At 39.8% G+C, this 19,624-nt stretch overlaps 1 protein-coding gene across 5 annotated transcripts in view; it reads left to right on the plus strand.

The window, feature by feature from the left end:
- Positions 1–19,624, plus strand: part of CCDC83 (coiled-coil domain containing 83) — a 72,097-nt gene that overhangs the window by 33,318 nt on the left and 19,155 nt on the right. For all 5 annotated transcript variants that reach the window (XM_050755868.1, XM_050755867.1, XM_050755870.1 and 2 more), the window contains exons 6-7: positions 7,746–7,837; positions 11,393–11,461. In XM_050755868.1, the coding sequence (XP_050611825.1) occupies positions 7,746–7,837; positions 11,393–11,461 (161 nt within the window). The remainder of the gene's footprint in view (positions 1–7,745; positions 7,838–11,392; positions 11,462–19,624) is intronic.

A 19,624-nucleotide genomic window follows, 5' to 3' on the forward strand; every position in this document is an offset into this window, starting at 1 on the left:
CCCCACTCAAATCCTCTCCCACTATTGCCAGTGTCTTATGTAGCAGTCAGAAATATTCTATGCATATATATATATATATATCTCAGAAATAGCATGCTATATATATGATGGCTCACTTGCTTTTCACATAACAATAAGAACATCCTTCTAAATCAGTATATCTTAATACTGCCTCATTCTTCCAGTGGTTGCATTGTTTTATCGTACCCTTTTTTTTTTTCCGAGACAGGGTCTCACTCTGTCACTCAAGCTGAAGTGCAGTTGCGTGAACACAGCTCACTGCAGCCTCAACTTCCCAGGCTCAAACGATCCTCCCAACTCAGCCTCCTGAGTAGCTGGGAGAGCAGGCATGTGCCACCATACCTAGCTAATTTTATTTATTTTTTGTAGAGGTCTCACTGTGTTTCCCAGGCTGGTAACCATAATTTTTTTGACCAGTTTCTTACACATAAGCATTAAGGTTGTTTCTAGTCTTTTACTATTACAAATAATGCTGCAATGACTATCCTTACACATACCTCGTTGTCCTGTGACAAATATTCTTGTATTTATGTCATTTCACTTATGTGTATCTCTGAAAGAAATGGTTGTGTGAAACAGACTGTTTATTTTACTGTGATAAATGTGGCCCTCCATAAAGGTTGTACCAAGTGGTACTTCTACATGTATGCATGAGGATACCTATTTTCCCACATCTTCAACAACAGGGGGTGGTATCCAAATTTTTGTTCTTTGTCAGTCTTATGGATAGAAAATGGTATTTCATTGTGGTTTTAATTTCCATTTCTTTTATTAAAAGTGACACTGAATGTGTCTTTTCATAACTTCAAGAGCCATATGAATTTCCTTTTCCATGAACCATTTGTTCACATCCGTCACCCATTTTTCTATTGTGTTTTGGCACTCTTTACATTTTAAAGAAATTAGCTGTTTAACTGTGATATAAATTGCAAATATTTTTCCCATTTGTCATTAGTTTTTTTGTTTGTGGGTTTTTTAATGAAGAAATGTTGTGCTTTTAAAGTGCCCAACTTATCAGTCTTTGATTTTATGTTTATGAGATTACGAATGAATTCTCCAATATTTTATTCTACAATTTTTATGGTTTTGTTTTCACATTTAAGTCATTGTTTTTGTGTGAGAGCGCAATCTAACTTTATTTTTTTACCAAATGGTTTTCCAGGTGTTCCAACATCATATATCATCAATTTTTATCCTACTGATTTGAAGTGCTAACTTTATTACACTTTAATTCCTCATGTATATCTGAATCTTTTTCTCTACTCTCTATTCTGATTCACTGATCTGCCTATGCATTTGTTAAACAGTAGAATACTTTTTAAAAGTTATTGTTCTGGTAGTTTCCAAATTTTTAAATATTTTAGCCAGTATTTATTTTACATTTTTAAAGTAGGAAAAGTGATCTTCTCATATAAACTTAACCCATTATCTTGATCAGAAGTTTGGATGATTGGGCCACGCGTGGTGTCTCACGCCTGTAATCACAGCATTTTGGGGAGTCCACGGTGGGTGGGTCACCTGAGCTCAGGGGTTCGAGACAAGCCTGGGCAACAGGGTGAAACTCCATCTCTACCAAAATACAAAAGTTAGCTGGGTGTGGTGCCGCACACCTGCAGTTCCAGTTACTTGGGAGGCTTAGGTGGGAGGATCACCTGAGCCTAGTAGGCAGAGGTTGCAGTGAGCCAAGATTGCACCACTGCACTCCAGTCTGGGAGACAAAGACCTTGTCTTAAATTAATGAATTAATTATTAACTAGGATGATTTCTTTGACTTTAAATTTTCATGTAGTTGTATTCAACTTTGGGGTGGTAAAAACATTTATATATTGAATTACTTGCTGGTCAAGCCATGGGGCGCAGCCATAAGAAAATGGTTGTTATGGGCTTGTATTATTTTCCATTAGTTTTAGGGACTTCTCTTAACCATCCAGGTAGCAGCAGCCACTCCACCAGGGGAACTATTAAAACATGTTGGGGACCACTAACTGGACACAATGAATATGAGCAAGACTCCTAAATCAATCTATCTGAAGGCTTACTACCATCATCCCCTCTTTTTCTCCTACCTTCTACACAGGCTTCCTTCTTTCATGATTTTCCTGGAATTCTCCTCCAATGATAATGGGGTTTGTGTTAGTTAGACTGCTTTATATGCAAAGAACAGAGATAGACTCAGGCTATTGTTGGGCGCTGGGAGGTTGCTGTAAGTGAAACAGGATATTAAAACTTTTTGAAGTCTCAGTTTACAATGAGGTGGCAAAATGAGATGAGATACCGCCACATAGATTTGCAATTTGATGAAGAAGAAAACCAGTTTCACACCTTTGACCATCGAATTCCAGTCTACACAAGAAGTTAGAGAGGAAAAGGTTGTTAGAACTTAGGGGACAACTTTTGAAAAGAGCTCTTGGTGTGCTATCAGTCCTACTCTTTCCCCCACCGAGGAGTAGGTAAAAGGTAATTCAACTTCCATCTCAAATCTGGGTGAAAGGTCTTCAGAGAGATTTCTCAGATGGTTCAGTATGTGTCCCCTATAGTTTGGGCATTCAGGTCTAGTTTATGACTCATCCCTGAGAAATCTAGGGAATACATGGCTGAGGAGCTAACCGCACTGACAGCAGAACACAGAAGAGATGGCTGTTGCCCTGGGCTGGGCCTGCACTCCCGAGTTTGTCAGGGCAGAGAATGGAGGAGTGTTTCTTGTCAACTTGTTATGAGAGAGTGTTGGGGAACAGTCATGTGGAATCTTGCCTGAGACAGCTGACTAGGGTGTTGGGGGCCGGTGATAGGTCCCCAACAGAAAAATAGGGATTTTGTTTGTGTGGGAGGGGAGTACAGAATTGAAAACCAGGGACCAACAGAAAAGTTGTTACCAACTTCTAAGGACAGTACTTGCCCTGGATCAAGGGAATGCAGATGAAATACCATTTGAAATGGGAAGCTTGTCCTCCAAAGAACCTACTAAAACACTCCCATGAGACAATGCATCAGCCTTAAATGCCATCTAGGTCCAGAAAGTGGACATGAGCTTGAGACAGTATCAGTCAAGTGAGAGCTTTCTTACCGTTTTCCATACTCCCCTCTTCCCTTCAGCACTGAGAGAGGAATCATGGAAGCTCAAGGCAGAGGAAATGGCAGCAGGCCCAAGTTAGGAAAGGGGATTGGCATAACTTTGAAAGAAGCTTAAATTGTTCCAATATTCTGGACATATTAATTACTTGTTGGAGGACCTTTTGTACCACAAAGAAACCAGAAGTGATAGGATTTACCATATATTTTATTGAGCAGAAGTCAATAGCCTCACAGTATGAGTTTTAAAGGAAAGAGACAAAAATTAAGTTGCTTGACTTCCCAAGAGTAATGCTTATTGGCTGTAACACAAATAGGAAAGGGAAGACTGAAGACAGAATAATGTCAGCGGTGGTTCTAGGCATGGCTCCTCCCCACATTTCTCTCCCCTGATCTGTGACTGTCCCTCTCACTGACACCACTGCTTTGCTCTGCATACGTGTCCCCCTTCTCTTCTACTTCCCACAGAACAGTTCTTGCAGTATTCTCCAGCCCAGTTCTAAAGACAGCTGGTGCCATCATCCACCTCATCAAAGATGACCAACAGTCTTTGTCAATGCCACCTCATGGGTCACCAGTCAGCCCTGGCACAAACTGTTCCTCAGTCACCTGCCTTATTCAGCAGCCTCCGCTGAAACCCAGGGGTGGGAGCAGAAAACACTTAGATCTGCTTCCCGAAACTTTAGCTAGAATGGGATATTGGGATACCAGTATAGAAAACAGTTACTAACATATCCAGGCCAAGGCTACTTCTCAATAAAAGGAAAAGGAACCTCAGATTAAGCCCAGGAATACAGAAGGTGAGAGGTTATTACAAGTCATTAGATAACTACAGTCACAGAGCATTTTTATTTTTGTCCTTTACTGGGGCACAGGACAGGGATTCTTAAGAGTTCTTTGTACACTAGCAGTGAATTTTTTAAAATTAGGTTCAAGACTCCTTACAAAAAAGTAACGTTGCTTCTTTGAATGTTACTTTTCTTGCCTATAAAATCAGAGTCCCTAGGTGATCTCCAAGAGGACTTATATTTCTAGCATCTGCTTATCCATGTCTTGTCTAATCCTTACAAGTTCCCTTGAGTTAGATATAATTAGGCCAGTTTAAAGATAAGAAAACAGAGGCCCAGAGAAGTTAACTGCCTTAACCAAACTCACAATGTTAGTAACAAATGGAACAGGGATTTGAACCAAGATGTGTTAGGCCCCAAATCCGTCTGCTTCAAATAGTCCCCTGAATCTGATTCAGTGAGTTGGGGCGGCTCTAAAGAGATTGCTACCTGGCCAGTGTTTCTGCTAGCTCCTGCTCAGTTTGCTCCAAAAGGGCCTGAGAAGAGGCCACTGCCACAGGAGAGGGTCACCACAATGGAGCTATGTGACCCCAGAAGTCAGAGAAGAGTAGATAACAAAGCTCTCAACAGGCCATGGAGGAGTAAACCAAAGCAGAGCCAGACACAGCAGGAAAGGCGGAACAGTGCAAAGCAAACTTTAGCCAGTGCAGTTTGGGGCCAGCTTCTGGGAAGGGACCCCATTAGATGGGATGTCTGAGAAGCAAGGAGTCTTCTGCACAGTCCTAATCTCCCAAGCTCCCACTTGCAGTGTCTGGAGCTTTTACAAGGAGACTTTTACATGCCCCCACTTTCTTTGGCTGCATTCACCAATAAATGATTGTTACCAGAAGCATCATCTGAATCACAAAGGGTAACAATGAGATTCTCACATTCACCCTTGTGCTGAGTACTGCATTTTTAAGAAGAAAAACGGTCCATACAGTTTTATATGGAAGTTAGAAGAGAATCAAATATGAATATTGCTTTTTCAGTATTAATAAGGCAATAGAAAAAGCTACATCTTTAGTCAGAGTGTATTTGATAATCTATTTTTAAATTATTTATAGCAAAGAATTAATATTTCATGTTATCAAGCTCCAGGTTTTATGGTTTCTTTTAGATGCTAAGAATGTAAAATCCATTATGCTCCTGATCCATTGCAACTTTTAGATTGATTATTGTGTTTTGTAGGGTAGAAGTTCAAATAAATAACCAACATTAAGCCGATGGGCTGGGGTGAATTGAAAAAAGAAATTCCATCAGAAATGAGTTTGAAAGGATTAAACTATTCATGAGATTAGTTTAAATAAGTAAGAAAAATGCAGGCTGTATAAACGGGAATATGTAAGTTGGAATAATAAAGCCTTCCACTTCTTATTCTCTAGATGTCAAATTAAACTAACTCCAAAAACCTAATGAATTCTTGCTTATGAACTACTGCCTCACTCTAGTCCATCTCTGTTAGAGGCAGAAACTGCCCTCTCCTGACCACCTTTTCTGGCCACCCCACAAGTTAGGAGAATGCTCCCTTTCTCTCTCTCTACTCCCTCTTCCCTTCCCCACCAAAGCTGCCAGAGAAGAGGAAGAGCCAATATTTGCTTTCTGGTGCTGAAGCCTCAGATCACTGCCCACCAAAGACTTGCAGTTTACCAAGTTTTATTTTCTTCAAAATATTTATTGGCATGTATTGTGTCCCAGGGATACAGTAATGAAAAGATATGGAAGAGAAATGTTTACTTTCTGCTCTCAGCATTTTCATCTAATAGGAGAAACTGCTATGCTAGTACAAAGTATAAATGAGGGCTGAATAACTCTTGCCCAGCTCTCTGGCCAGAGTTCCGGTGGTAGATGCCTTAGTTGGGCTCCTGGTCAATTGAAAGACCAGACCTGCAGATGTCCTTCCCTACAGCATAAAATCCCTGAGGGTTCTGCTTTGGCTGACTTGGTCTGTGAAGAAAATTTTCCCTTTGAAACAATGCCCTAAGTCAGGGGTCCCCAATCCCCGAGGCCACAGACCAATATTAGTCTGTGGCCTGTTAGTTCACCGGGCAGGAGGTGAACAGTGGACAAGCAAGTGAAGCTTCATCTGTATTTACAGCCGCTCTGCATCACTTGCATAACTGCCTGAGCTCCACCTCCTGTCAGATCAGCAGCAACATTAGATTCTTTTAGGAGCGCGAACCCTATTGTGAACTGCACATGTGAGGGATCTAGGTTGCATGCTCCTTAGGAGAATCTAATGTCTAATGATCTGTCACTGTCTCCCATCACCCCCAGATGGGACCATCTAGTTACAAGTAAACAAGCTCAGGGCTCCCACTGATTCTACATTATGGTGAGTTGTATAATTATTTCACTATATATTACAATGTAATAATAATAGAAATAAAGTGCACATGTAATGCACTTGAATCATCCCAAAACCATCCCCCTTTCCCACCCAGTCTGGGGAAAAATTGTCTTCCACGAAAACAGTTCCTCATGCAGAAAAGGTTGGGGACTGCTGTCCTAAATGGAAATAAGGTTCTATAGTACTGTTAGTACAATACTGTTGTTTAGCTGTAGAATAAGTTTAGTAAGCCTCTGAACCTGTCCAGAAATCTAGCAGCCATGATTTTCAACATCATTTGTATGGGAAAACACTTCCTGAATTCCAAATAATTGTCTGCCTATGTTATATAAATAAAGCACAACTAATGGGAACATATAACATGGAACTAATAAAATACAACTAACCTTGATTTTTCCTAGATTAACTCATTTGGAGTAGTACAGTTTCCTCATTTTTCACATTGCTGACTACCTAACTCAGTCCCTGATTACCTCCTCAAAAAAAGCTTTCTCTGATCACCCAATCTAAAATTGAGAATTTTAGTTTTTCTTCCTCACACACATCACCACCTGAAATATTATTTATTTACCTGTTTACTTATTTATGATCTGGCTTCCCCATTAGAATGTACATATCACAAGGACAGGGTTTTTTTCTGTCTTAACCAGTAATATTTGCAGTGTCTTACATACTGTTTGGCATACAGAAAGAACTTGATAGTTATTTGTTGAAAAAAGGAGTGAACAAATTGGACTCATCTGTCCAGCTTTCTTATTCTCCATTCTTTAAAGCAGCCTTGCTGTCACAGTGTCTCATAGTCCTTAAGAAGGAGTATTGATTACATGATCTCCAAGCATCTTTCAAGGCCTAAAATTTTATGATTCTTTGTTCTCTCAATAATGACATTTGTGAGCATACGAAAATCTTGAGAGGACAGAGAATCCTGTGCTTCATTTTCTGTCTGTCTTTCTCACCTGAGCCTAACTTATGACCAGGTCTATCAACTTTCTCAGCACCCTTACTCCCTCCCTACTCTCCTCTCCTTGTTCTGTCTTTCCTGCCCCAGGAAACACATGCCAAGAATAGTCGAAATCTAGTTAGATGAAGTCAGACAGAATGCTACTCGAATAGATAATAAAGTCTTCATATTTCTGTTGTGGAGTAGTAAGTTGTGTGTATGAAGGGTAGACTGCCACACAAATGCTAAACTGTTTGAAATTCTGTCTTTGGAGAGACAGTCCTTTGAAAATACAAATGCTCTTGTGTAAGAGGTCTTAAACTAATTCACATTAACGTATTAGTAAATTCTTAGAGTCTATCTTCCAATTGGAGGAACTAGATTCTTCAGTAAAAATGTACCCTGAAAATTCAGAAAAAAAAAATGTGTAGAAAGGAGAACTGAGGATGATGGAAAATAAAATTTACTGACATCATAGTTTTACCTAGAATCAGCCTTGATAAGGCTTTTAATTTTCTTTTTTCTTTTTTTTAAAAAGAACACTATAAAATCACTTTGGAAGATGCTAGAAAGAAAATAACCAAAGAAACTTTGTTGCAACTGGACCAAAAGAAGGAATGGGCCACACAGGTATAATTCAATTTTCTTAAAAACAGAACAAAACAAACATTTTCCTACTATTTTTCCTTTGGGTATATTATAGTGGTTAAGAACTTTGGATAGATTCTCAGATTTGGGATGCTCAACCTATAATAATGGCCGTAACACAATATTAAAATAAAAGTTTCGAATGATTTATAAAATGAAATATAATTTGTCTAAAAAATACTTTCTTTTATATCCAAACCTAGGAATGTGGATTCTGAAGGTAGACAGTTTGAGTTCAAATCACAGTTCTACACTTACTGGCTGTATAATGAATTTGTTACTTAGCTTTTCTGGGCTTCTGTTTCCTAACCTATAAGATGGAGAATAATACTAGTATTTACCTTAAAGAAATAGTGTGAGGATTAAATGAGATGATTTAAGTACTATAATCTCTCACAAGAAACAAGAGCTCAGTGAATTTTTTCTTTTTTCTTTTTTTTTTTTTTTCGAGGCAGGATCTTGCTCTATTGCCCAGGCTGGAGTGCAGTGACACAATCACAGCTCACTCCAGTCTTCACCTCTTGGGCTCAAGCAAACCTCTCGCATCAGCCTCCTGAGTAGCTGGGACTACAGGTGTGTGCCACCACTCTTGGCTAATCAGTGAATTATTAATCAGTTATTTTTTTAAGTATAAGAAATATAGGTTGAATATCCCTTATCTGACACATGTTTCAGATTTTGAATTTCTTCAGATTCTGGAATATTTGTATTATACCAGTTGAGCATCTCAAATCCCCAAATCCAAAATCCAAAGAAGTCCGGGCTGGGTGCAGTGGCACTCTCCTGCAATCCCAGCACTTTGGGAGGCCAAGGCGGGTGGATTGCTTGAACTCAGGAGTTTGAGACCAAGCTTGGGCAACAGGGCAAAACCCTGTCTCAGCTAGTCCCAGCTCAGTAGTGCCAGCTACTTGGGGCACTGAGGTGGGAGGACTGCTTGAGCCCAGGAGGTCAAGGCTGCAGTGAGCCGTATCTGCACCACTGCACTCCAGCATGGGCAACAAAGTGAGACCTTGTCTCAAACAAACAAACAAACAAACAAAACTGAAAAAGTGAAATTCTCCACAATCTGAAATTTTTTGAGTGCCAACATGATGCTCAAAGGAAATGTTCATTGGAGCATCTTAGATTTCAGATTCTCAGATTTTGCATGCTCAACCTGTAATAATGGTTGTAACAAAATATTAAAATAAAAGTTTTGAATGAATTATAAAATGAAATATAATTTGTCTAAAAAGTACTTTCTTATATATCTAAACCTAGAAGAGTATACTCTACATTGCTGGCACTTTAAAAATTTGGGACATAAAATATTTTTGAGGCATAATTTTCAATCTTATATGTTCTCTAATTCCTTTGTTTTTACACAAAATACCTGGAAAAAAAATCTTTTTTTTAACAGTCTTGACCTCTTTTCAAACTATCCTCACCTCAGTGAGGTCCGACTGAGATTGTCTGTTCATCTGGGACCTTCTTTTCTCAGAATCATAAACATCTGGTCTTTTTTCAAAAAGGTTCCTTACTGAATTTCAGTTGCTGTTATTTGTTGCATCCCTGTTGGTTTAGTTGTTCTTTTAGTCTTACTCTCTTATTGCATTATTTTTACTAATTTACACAAATACAGAAGGTTTTGGAAAACTGATCAGCAATCTGTTTGCTCATGCAATTCAGTCACTTTGTAAGTGAATCTGACTCACTCACATGGTGAAATCAACCATTAAGTAATCTGACCATAGTTAAGATGATTCAAGGTAGATATATAGGCCAAATAAGCATATAGCTTCAAGCATATATCATAAGGACTATTCTAAATATTCTTTCAAACATTTCACATTTAACTCCCTCAGCAATCCAGTAAACTATAGAGACTTGCTAATGAGGAGACTGGAGCAGAGAGAAGTTTTATGACTTGCCCAGAGCAAGTGGGAGAATCCAGATTCATTTCAGGAGGACTCCTTCAGATCACTGCTCCTAATCACTAACCTATACATATTCTTTTCTCCACATAATGTCAAACACTCACATGCTTGAATGAATTTTCCTCATTTTGGCTGGCTATTTTATCATACAGTTCAACATCCTATAATCACAATGCTGTGCAACCTCAGATGCACATTAGAGTCACCTGAGAAATTTTTTTTAACCCAGGTGATGCTTGTATCTCACCCATAGAGAAGGCTGATACATTGCACTGGGATGTTGTGTGGGCTTCTGGATTTTTCAGTGCTTCTAGGAGATTCAAATGTGTAACTAAGGTTGAAATCGCCGATCCACTGTTAGTGAATCCAGCCATTAGCCAATTAACTTCAGTTGGGAGTAGCTTCTTGCTTTTGTCCAAATGAAATTCTATGTTGGAGGAAACTAGAATTATTAGTTGTAGCTGGAGTATAAAAATTCCTGGTACCTAAGAAATATAGGTCCACTGGTAATTTAAGCATGACTTAAAGAAAAATTTTTATGGCAAATCTTTCAACTCTTAAAGACTTTAATAGGGCTGTAATCCCAGCATTTGTGAGGCCAAGGCGGGTGGATCACTTGAGGCCAGGAGTTCAAGACCAGCCTGGCCAACATGGTAAAATCCCGTCTCTACTAAAAATACAAAACTTGGCCAGGCATGGTGGGAGGCGCCTGTAATCCCAGCTACTCAGGAGGCTGAAGCAGAAGAACCTCTTGAATCCAGGAGCAGAGGTTGCAGTGAGCCAAGATCACACCACCATACTCCAGCCTGGGTGACAGAGCAAGACTCCATCTCAAAAAAAAAAAAAAAAAGACTTTAACATAAATTTACCCTCAACACACTTTTCAATCATTTCTGTCCATGTTTATGATCTAGATTATTTTTCTTAATTTTTCTTCTTTTGGTTGTGCCCTTCAGTTACTAAATATTGAACTTGTACCATGGTATCCATATAAAAGCATCTTGCAGAGAAATATAGTTGGTTATTCACTATAAAATTCTTTTCAATATCCATGTAATTGAAAATAAATTTATATTTTATGAACCTACTGACAAAGTAAGACTTTTTTGCCTTCTTTGTCTAAAATGCCTTTCTTCAGGAGACTATCCAGCTACAGCCTATCCTGAAACTACTTGCTGTTAGATTTATAAATATGTATGTTGTTATTACTGACATGCAAAATCTTTTCAAATTAAAAAGATAGTAATCTCTTCATGTTTTTGCTATATGTTGGATTATGTCTGTGACTATAAACTTAAAGAATGTTTGATCACTGCAGTTTAACCATCTGAATTGTGAAACATGATTTCACCATAGCAGTCAGATTTGGTCACAATGGAGGTCAATTGAATGGTCAGTTACACATTGTCCAGTTCTCCAAATCACCTATAATGGAGAGTGTAAATCAGAAAAAGCAATATAATAGGATAGTAAAGAATGAACAACCAAACCAAAAGTTCTTAAGTATGTTCCTAAAGTAATTGCAGACACAATCTAAATGCAGGTTAACTGCACATCACTGTTGCTAAAATTATGAATCAGCATGTGGCAACTCTTCCTTAACCCGGAAACTTTCTTTTAGAATGCTGTAAAGCTCATTGACAAGGGCAGCTATCTAGAGATCTGGGAGAATGACTGGCTCAAAAAAGAGGTAAGTGGAATTCATCAAAAGCAATTTCTTTGTTCTCACTTTTTTTTTTAACTAGAAATGACTTTTCATTATGAACTGAAGTCATGAGAAAAGCATGGTACCTTGACTGACTGAGACAAAATAAAATTCAAGTGGAGTCCTCATCTCACTACAAGCTGTTACTCAACAAATATCATAAATAATCTCAATAATAACCAAAAAAAAGTTGGGGTTTATAATTCACACAGTAAACTCAAATGTGCAAAGTTTCTTTATGTCCTAAAACTTGATTTGGTCTTCCTCATGAGCCTACTTCCTCCTGGGTGATGGGGCAAGTCTAAAGGACCATTCTAAGCTGATTCTCTGCTGGGTTAAATTGCCTCTTTTGGATGACATGGTCTCCTTTGGTCTGTACCACTGACATTTGAACCAGATAATTCTTTGTTACGAGGTACTGTACTGTTTTCCCTAGATTGTACATGCCGGTCCTCTGCTCTTACTTCCATATCTCCTTACCCTCATCTGTCTAGAAAACTCCAACTCATCCTCAGGCTTGGACTTTGATTACCAATTTCCTTGTGAATCATTCTGTAATCCCTCCAGGAAATCTTGGGTGCTCCTTCCCCAGTGTTTCCTTGCTTTATTGTAACTCTTGCTAAAATATGTTGAAATTGTCTATTTATGCATCTGTCTCATTAATACACAGAGCAGGCTATAGCTTTTCAACTATATGTCCATGGCACCTGATAAATAATCTGTGCTCATTAGTTATTGAATGAATGAATGTCAATGAATATAGATATACTCATTGAAGGCATTAATCAAAAAAACAGCTTAGATCATAGGTGAAGGAAGCAGCTAGGTTAAAACCTTTGTGAATTGTTTATTGTAGTTCAAGATGGTAGGCTGCATCCTACCTCTCCTGAGGGCCCACTGAAATAAAATTATAAAAATTATAAAAATACAAAAAGAACTCATCCACAAAGAGAACAAGAGGAGTTAACTAGCAGGTGAGATTTCAGAAATCTTCTGAAAGACAAAAAGCAAATGTGAGAGTATGTTGTTGGATGAAACGGGAAGCTATTACTTGGGCCAGATGTTACAAGAGAACTACAGAGGATGTGCAAAACTCAAATGTTTTTGGAAACCTGGGAGAGTCTCTGCTCAGAGTCTGTGTGAGCTATAGATGGTGGGAATGGGAACTGAAGCAGAAAACAAGAGGGTTACTTGATGGTCTGAATAGGGAACATCTGTATCAGTAAGCATCCACCATCACCCTCTACAATTTCCCTCACATACCACCAAAGTGTTTACTTTTGAACTAAGAACCCGATGACTGTCCTCTGAGAACACTAAACAAATTATCAGATAAAGGCAAAGGTTTCTAGTGTAGACATTAGATATTTCTGTGCCCCACAGAAAATCCTTCCTATGTTGGCATTTAGGAAGCCATAACCTAATATCCCTCTCCTGCCTTCTCATCCTTTGGGATTTGCCAGTTCACACCACCTGCCATACCACATACAGTCTCCAGTCCACATTCCCATTCAGAGGAAAAATTTGGTATGAAAACAGACCTGTTTACACAGTGGTGGGGAAAATCCATGCCATTCCCCAGACTTTTCTTTAATATAAATAGACATCCAAGGACCACCAGGCATTTGAATACATTTAGCACAACAGAAGAGAAAGACCAAGTGAATTAACAACAAAATAAAAAGTAAACAATAACAACAAAAACAGCCTGTGGAAGAAATAGAAAAAATTTAGGGAACTGTAAAGGTCTTTTATTAGTATAATCAAAAAAATCTGGCCAGACATAGTGGCTCACACCTCTAATCCCAGCACTTTGGGAGGCCAAGAAGGGTAGATGACTTGAGGCCAGGAGTTCAAGACCAGCCTGGCCAACATAGCAAAACCCCATCTCTACTAAAATTACAAAAGTTACCAGGGCAAGGTGGCGCATGCCACCTTGGGAGGCTACTTGGGAGGCTAAAGTATGAGAATCGCTTGAGCCCAGGAGGAAGAGGTTGCAGTGAGCCAACATCCCATCAGTGCACTCCAGCCTGGGCAACAGAGTGGAAAAACAAAACAAAACAAAAGCTGGCCAGGTGCAGTGGCTCACACCTATAATCCCAGCACTTTGGGAGACCAATGCAGGCAGATCACTTGAGTGCAGGAGTTTGAGACCAGCCTAGGCAACATGGTGAAACTCCATCTCAATATATATATATACTTTTTAAATCTGAGAAGGTATTTTATTTATAGAACAAGATGTTTTAAGAACAAAAATAAAATATAAAACAGGAAAAGACCAGGCGTGGTGGCCCACACATGTAATTCCAGCACTTTGGGAAGTCAGTGCAGAAGGATCGCTTTAGCCCAGAAGTTTGAGACCAGCCTGGGCAACATAGTGAAACCCCATCTATACAAAAACTAGAAAAGTTAACCAGGCATGGTGGTGAGCACCTGTAGTCCCAAATACCCCAGAGGGTGAGGTGGGAGGACTGCTTGAGCTCAGCAGGTCGAGGCTGCAGTCACCTGTGATTAAGCCACTGCACTACAGCCTGGGCAACACATTGAGACTCTGTCTCAAAAATAAAATAAAATAAAATAGGGAACAGAGAACAACTCTCAAAACAGGGAAGACCACAATACAAAAAAAAAAAAAAAAAAAAAAAAGGAAGAAGAAAAATAAGAGACATAGAGTACTAATGTAAGATGTACAATATCCAACTAATACATAGTAATTTCAGAAAGAAAGAATAAGAACCAGAGCAGTGGCTCACTCCTGTAATCCCAACACTTCAGGAAGCTGAGGTGGGAGGCTTGCTTGAGCCCAGGCATTCAAGACCAGACTAGGCAACAGAGCAAGATCCTGGCTCTACAAAAAATAAAAGAAAATTAGCCAGGTATGGTGGTGCATGCCTGTGGTCCCAGCTACTCAGCGGGGCTGAAGTGGGAGAATCACTTGAGTCCAGGAGGTCAAGGCTGCAGTGAGCTATGATCACACCATTGCACTCCTGCTTGGGTGATAGACTTTCTCAAAGAAAGAAAAAAGAAAGAAAAAAGGGCAAATAGAGGGAAGGAAATCATCAATGAAATAATAGAAGAAAATATCAGGGTTCTGAAAAGGACATGAATTTTCAGAACACCAAGAACAAAAAGAAAATCCTAAAAGTTTCTGGCAGAAGCAGGTGGGGGTGGGGGTGAAGTTAACTACAAAGGAATAAGACCAAAACTGACATTTGATTTTTTCAATAGCAAAGTTCAGATGAAAAATTATTTTTAACTTGGAGTTCTATACTCAGCTAAACTAGATTAAGGACAAATAAAGCTATTTTCAGAAATGCAAGGGCTCACAATACTTCTCATGCTTTCTCAAGAATTTACTTAACCATGTATGTCAGCAAAACAAGAAAGTAAACTGATGAAGAGAAAAACAGGAAACAGTATACTTCCCAGTATACCAGGGAAGAAGTGTCTGAGGATGATAATTATGTTGCAGGCCTAAAAAGCATGCCGTCCAAGTTGAAACTGATCTCAATCCCAGGCTCTAAACCCACATATTCAACAACCAGCTGTGCAACTCCACCTAAATGCACCACAGACATCTCAAACTCCTAAACTGACTGCATCTTCCCTTTTTCCCAGAACTGCCTCCTCTCCTACTCTATCTGCCCCACTTAAGGATCCCACCATTATTCAGTCACCCAAGCCAGAAACTTGTGAGTTAAGTCACCCCTTGTGTATACTAAGGAGATTTGTTCCAGGACCCCCACCCCTATCCTGCCACTTATACCAAAATCCAAGCACACTCAAATCTGGCAGTCAGCCCTGCAAAGCCCATGTTTATAGCATGGGTTATAGTATATAGCATGGGTTATAGTATATAGCATGGGTTATAGCGTGTTTATAGTATATACCTCTGTATAGGCAGGTTTTGCATCCCAGGAATACTGCATTTTTTATCTGTGTTTGGTTGAAAAAAACTGGCATGTTGACCAGGTACAATGGCTCACGCCTGTAATCCCAACACTTTGGGAGGCTGAGGCAGGTGGATCCTGGCCAACATGGTGAAACCCCATCTCCACTAAAAATACAAAAATTAGTCATACGTAGTGGTGAGCACCTATAATCCCAGCTACATAGGAGGCTGAGGCAGGAGAATCACTTGAACCCAGGCAGCAGAGGTTGCAGTGAGTTGAGATTGCACCACCGCACTCCAGCCTGGGTGGCAGAGCGAGACCCCATCTAAAACAAACAAACAAAAAATCTGCATGTGTTGTTCAAGCACTATTTTATTTTTATTTTATTTATTTATTTATTTTTGAGACAGAGTCTCACTCTGTTGCCCAGGCTGGAATGCAGTGGCATGATCTTGACCCACTGCAACCTCTGCCTCCCAGGTTCAAGTGATTCTTGTGCCTCAGCCTCCCAAGAAGCTGGGATTACAGGCACATGCCACCATGCTCCGTCTAATTTTTCTTTTTTTTTTTTTTTTTTTTGTATTTTTAGTACAGACGGGGTTTCACCATGTTGGCCAAGCTGGTCTCAAAATCCTGACCTCAAGTGATCCACCAGCCTTGGCCTCCAAAAGTGCTGGTATTACAGGTGTAAGCCACCATCCCCGGCCAAAGAGCCAACTATTTTAGAAATGTTCTTTTCACTCACCACATTCAGAAGGCCTCCAAATCCCATCAGTTCTACTTTGACCACCTCTCCTTCTCTGCCATCGTCCTATTTCAGGCCTCATTATCTCTCACCCGGATCTTTCAATTGTGTCTTACCTGGTTTTCTTTCCTGCCTAGACTGGAATCTTCCCTTTCCTCCTTCACACTGCCTCAGAGTCCTCTTTCTAAAACATAAACCTGCCTGTAGTCCCAGCTACTTGGGAGGATGAGGCAGAAGGATTGCTTGAGCCCAGGAGGTGGAGGTTGTAGTGAGCCAAGATTGTGTCATTGCACTCCAGCCTGGGCAACACAGTGAGACTCTGTCTCAAAACATTAAATTAAATTTTTTAAAAATTTAGAACTTAAATAAAATAAATGATTAAATAATTAAATACTTAAATAAATAAATGAAACATAAACCTGGTCTTGTCAATCTTCTGCATAAAACTGTTCAATGAATGACTCTCCAGTAAGTTCAGAGACGCCAGGAAGCATGAAAGGGGTTTTGCTCTTGACTGCTTTTTTAAAAAATAAACTTTTAAAATCAGTTTTAAATTTACAGAATTATTGCAAGGATACTAAGAGAGTTCTCACACACGCCACAGCCAGTTTCCTCTATTATTGATATCTTACATTGTATGGCACATCTATCATAATAAATGGAGAAGTATGTCTGGCCCACATTATGTGCCATGCAGAGAAGTTGGAACTCTAGCAGTCAAATAGAGTCATTGAATTCTATTTCTTAGTAGCCTGTTTCCGGTTTATGAGGACAGCGGTACCTTAAGCTTATCTAGCCCAATCTACCCTTCTACTTGAAATTCTCTTTAGATACAAAGTAGCCACCCAACCTGTGCTTCAATGCCATCTATGAAACAAAGTTCATTGCCTTTTGAGGGGACGCACTTCAGCTACACGCAGTTCTTGTTAATGAGTTATTCTTATGTGATTCACAAACGTACATCTTCAGCACTAACTGGTGTGTGTCCTCATCTCCGAAACTACATTTTTTTCCCTGCCAAATATTTTCACGTGGATGTCCCAAAGACACTTCAAATTCAATGTACCTAAAGCAGAACTCATTAAGTTTCTCCTCAAATATTCTCTCCTCCTTACATTTCCTTTTTCACCATCTGCCCAGACACTCAAGATAAAAATGTCACTGTCAGCTTCTACTCTTTCCTTTTTCTTGCTCTCTATTTGACTGAGTATAGTGAGTCTAGGAAACAAGGAATTTAAACATCCATATAGTTTCTATGATAATTGACAATTATCTTTAAATTGTCATTATTAAGTCATGGTGAATAGGAGTTCATACTATCTCCCCAAACTAACTAGGATGAATTCACAATTTTAAAAAAGGTATTAACAATTTTTAAGGCTGGGCATTTTGTTGGCTCATGCCTGTAATCCCAGCACTTTAGGAGGCTGAGGCAGGCAAATCACCTGAGGTCAAGAATTCAAGACCAGCCTGGCCAACAATGATAAAACCTCATCTCTACAAAAAATACAAAAATTAGCTGGACGTGGGCCAGGCGCAGTGGCTCACGCCTGTAATCCCAGCACTTTGGGAGGCTGAGGCAGGAGGATCACCTGAGTTCAGGAGTTGGAGACCAGCCTGATCAACATAGAGAAACCCTGTTGCTACTAAAAATACAAAATTGGCCAGACACGATGGTGCATGCCTGCAATCCCAGCTACTCGGGAGGCTGGGGCAGGAGAATTGCTTGAACCCAGGAGGCAGAGGTTGCAGTGAGCCGAGATCGTGCCATTGCATTCCAGCCTGGGCAACAAGAATGAAACTCCGTCTCAAAAAAAAAAAAAAAAAAAATTGCCGGGCGTGGTGGAGTGCACCTATAATCCCAGGTACATGGGAGACTGAGGCAGGAGAATCGCTTGAGCCCGGGAGGTGGAGGTTGCAGTGAGCAGAGATTGTGCCACTTTACCTCAGCCTGAGCAACAAGAGCGAGACTCAGTCTCAAAAAAAAAAAATTTTTTTTTAAAGGTAATAATTTTAAAACCTCAAGGTGAGCTCAACAGTTAAAGAATATTAGGGGGGGCTGGGCACAGTGGCTCATACCTGTAATCCCAGCACTTTGGGAGGCCAAGGCGGGCGGATCACGAGGTCAGGAGATCCAGACCATCCTGGTTAACACGGTGAATCCCTGTCTCTACCAAAAATACAAAAAATTAGCCGGGCGTGGTGGTGGGCGCCTGTAGTCCCAGCTACTCGGGAAGCTGAGGCAGGAGAATGGCATGAACCCAGGAGGCGGAGCTTGCAGTGAGCCGAGATCGTGCAGCTGCACTCCAGCCTGGGCGACCAGAGCGAGACTCCGTCTCAAAAAAAGAAAAAGAGTATTAGAGAGAAATTTACTTCTTATACATTTATTAAATACAAAGTATGATCCTAATCAAATAATTTAACAATACTTTTTTTTTTTTTTGAGACGGAGCCTCACTCTGTTGCCTAGGCTTGAGTGCAATGGCACAACCTCGGCTCACTGCATCCTCCGCCTCCCAGGTTCAAGCGATTCTCCTGCCTCAGCCTCCCAAGTAGCTGGGATTACAGGCGCCCACCACCACACCCGGCTAATTTTTCTATTTTTTAGTAGAGGCGAGGTTTCACCATGTTGGTCAAGCTGGTCTCAAAGTCCCGACCTCAGGTGATCCACCAGTCTCGGCCTCCCAAAATAGTGGGATTACAGGTGTGAACCACCTCACCCGGCCTCAATTCACTTAATCTCATGAGAAGTTATAAATCTTAGGTTTAGGGAAAATGACTTCAAAAAAATTTGCATTTGACTAATAAGGGCTGTTTTCATGACTTGACTCTTCCTACTAAAGCCAGAAATTATGTTTCTGCTTCTCACAGTTCAATGGAAATAAATGACAGGAAAAAAAAGTCTAAGTTTAATGGCATCAGGAACAAAAAGAACTTTGTAATAAAGAACAAATCGCCAGGGCATGGCGGCTCCCACCTGTAATACCAGCACTTCGGGAGCCCAAGGCAGGAGGATTGCTTGAGCCTAGGAGTTTGAGACAAACCTAGGCAATACAGTGAGACTCCATCTCTACAAAAACAAAAAAAAATTTTTTTTAAGTAGCCAGGCATGGTGGCACACATCTGTGGTCGCAGCTACTCATGAGGCTGAGATGGAAGGATCACTTGAGCCTGGAAGTTTGAGGCTGTACTGAGCCATGTTCAGGCCACTATACTCTAGCCTGGGTGACAGAATGAGATCCTGTCTCAAAAAATAAAATAAAATAACAAATCATTTTATGGAAATTTAATAGATTTAATTTGTCTTTGTTTTTAATAAATATTCATTTTTAACATTATTAAATTTACTTGCAAAAGTATTTAAAACTATTTCTGGTACCATCACAAGAATTGAAAATTGCCTGGAAACAAAACAATATATGTTAATTAATTTCTTTGGGGAAAGTTTAGAAAGAGTAACAAAGGATATTTAATAACGGAACTAATGAAAATATTTCTCCATTTATATCT

Source organism: Macaca thibetana, chromosome 14 (assembly GCF_024542745.1).
Source record: "Macaca thibetana thibetana isolate TM-01 chromosome 14, ASM2454274v1, whole genome shotgun sequence".
In the NCBI taxonomy this organism is placed as follows: domain Eukaryota; kingdom Metazoa; phylum Chordata; class Mammalia; order Primates; family Cercopithecidae; genus Macaca; species Macaca thibetana.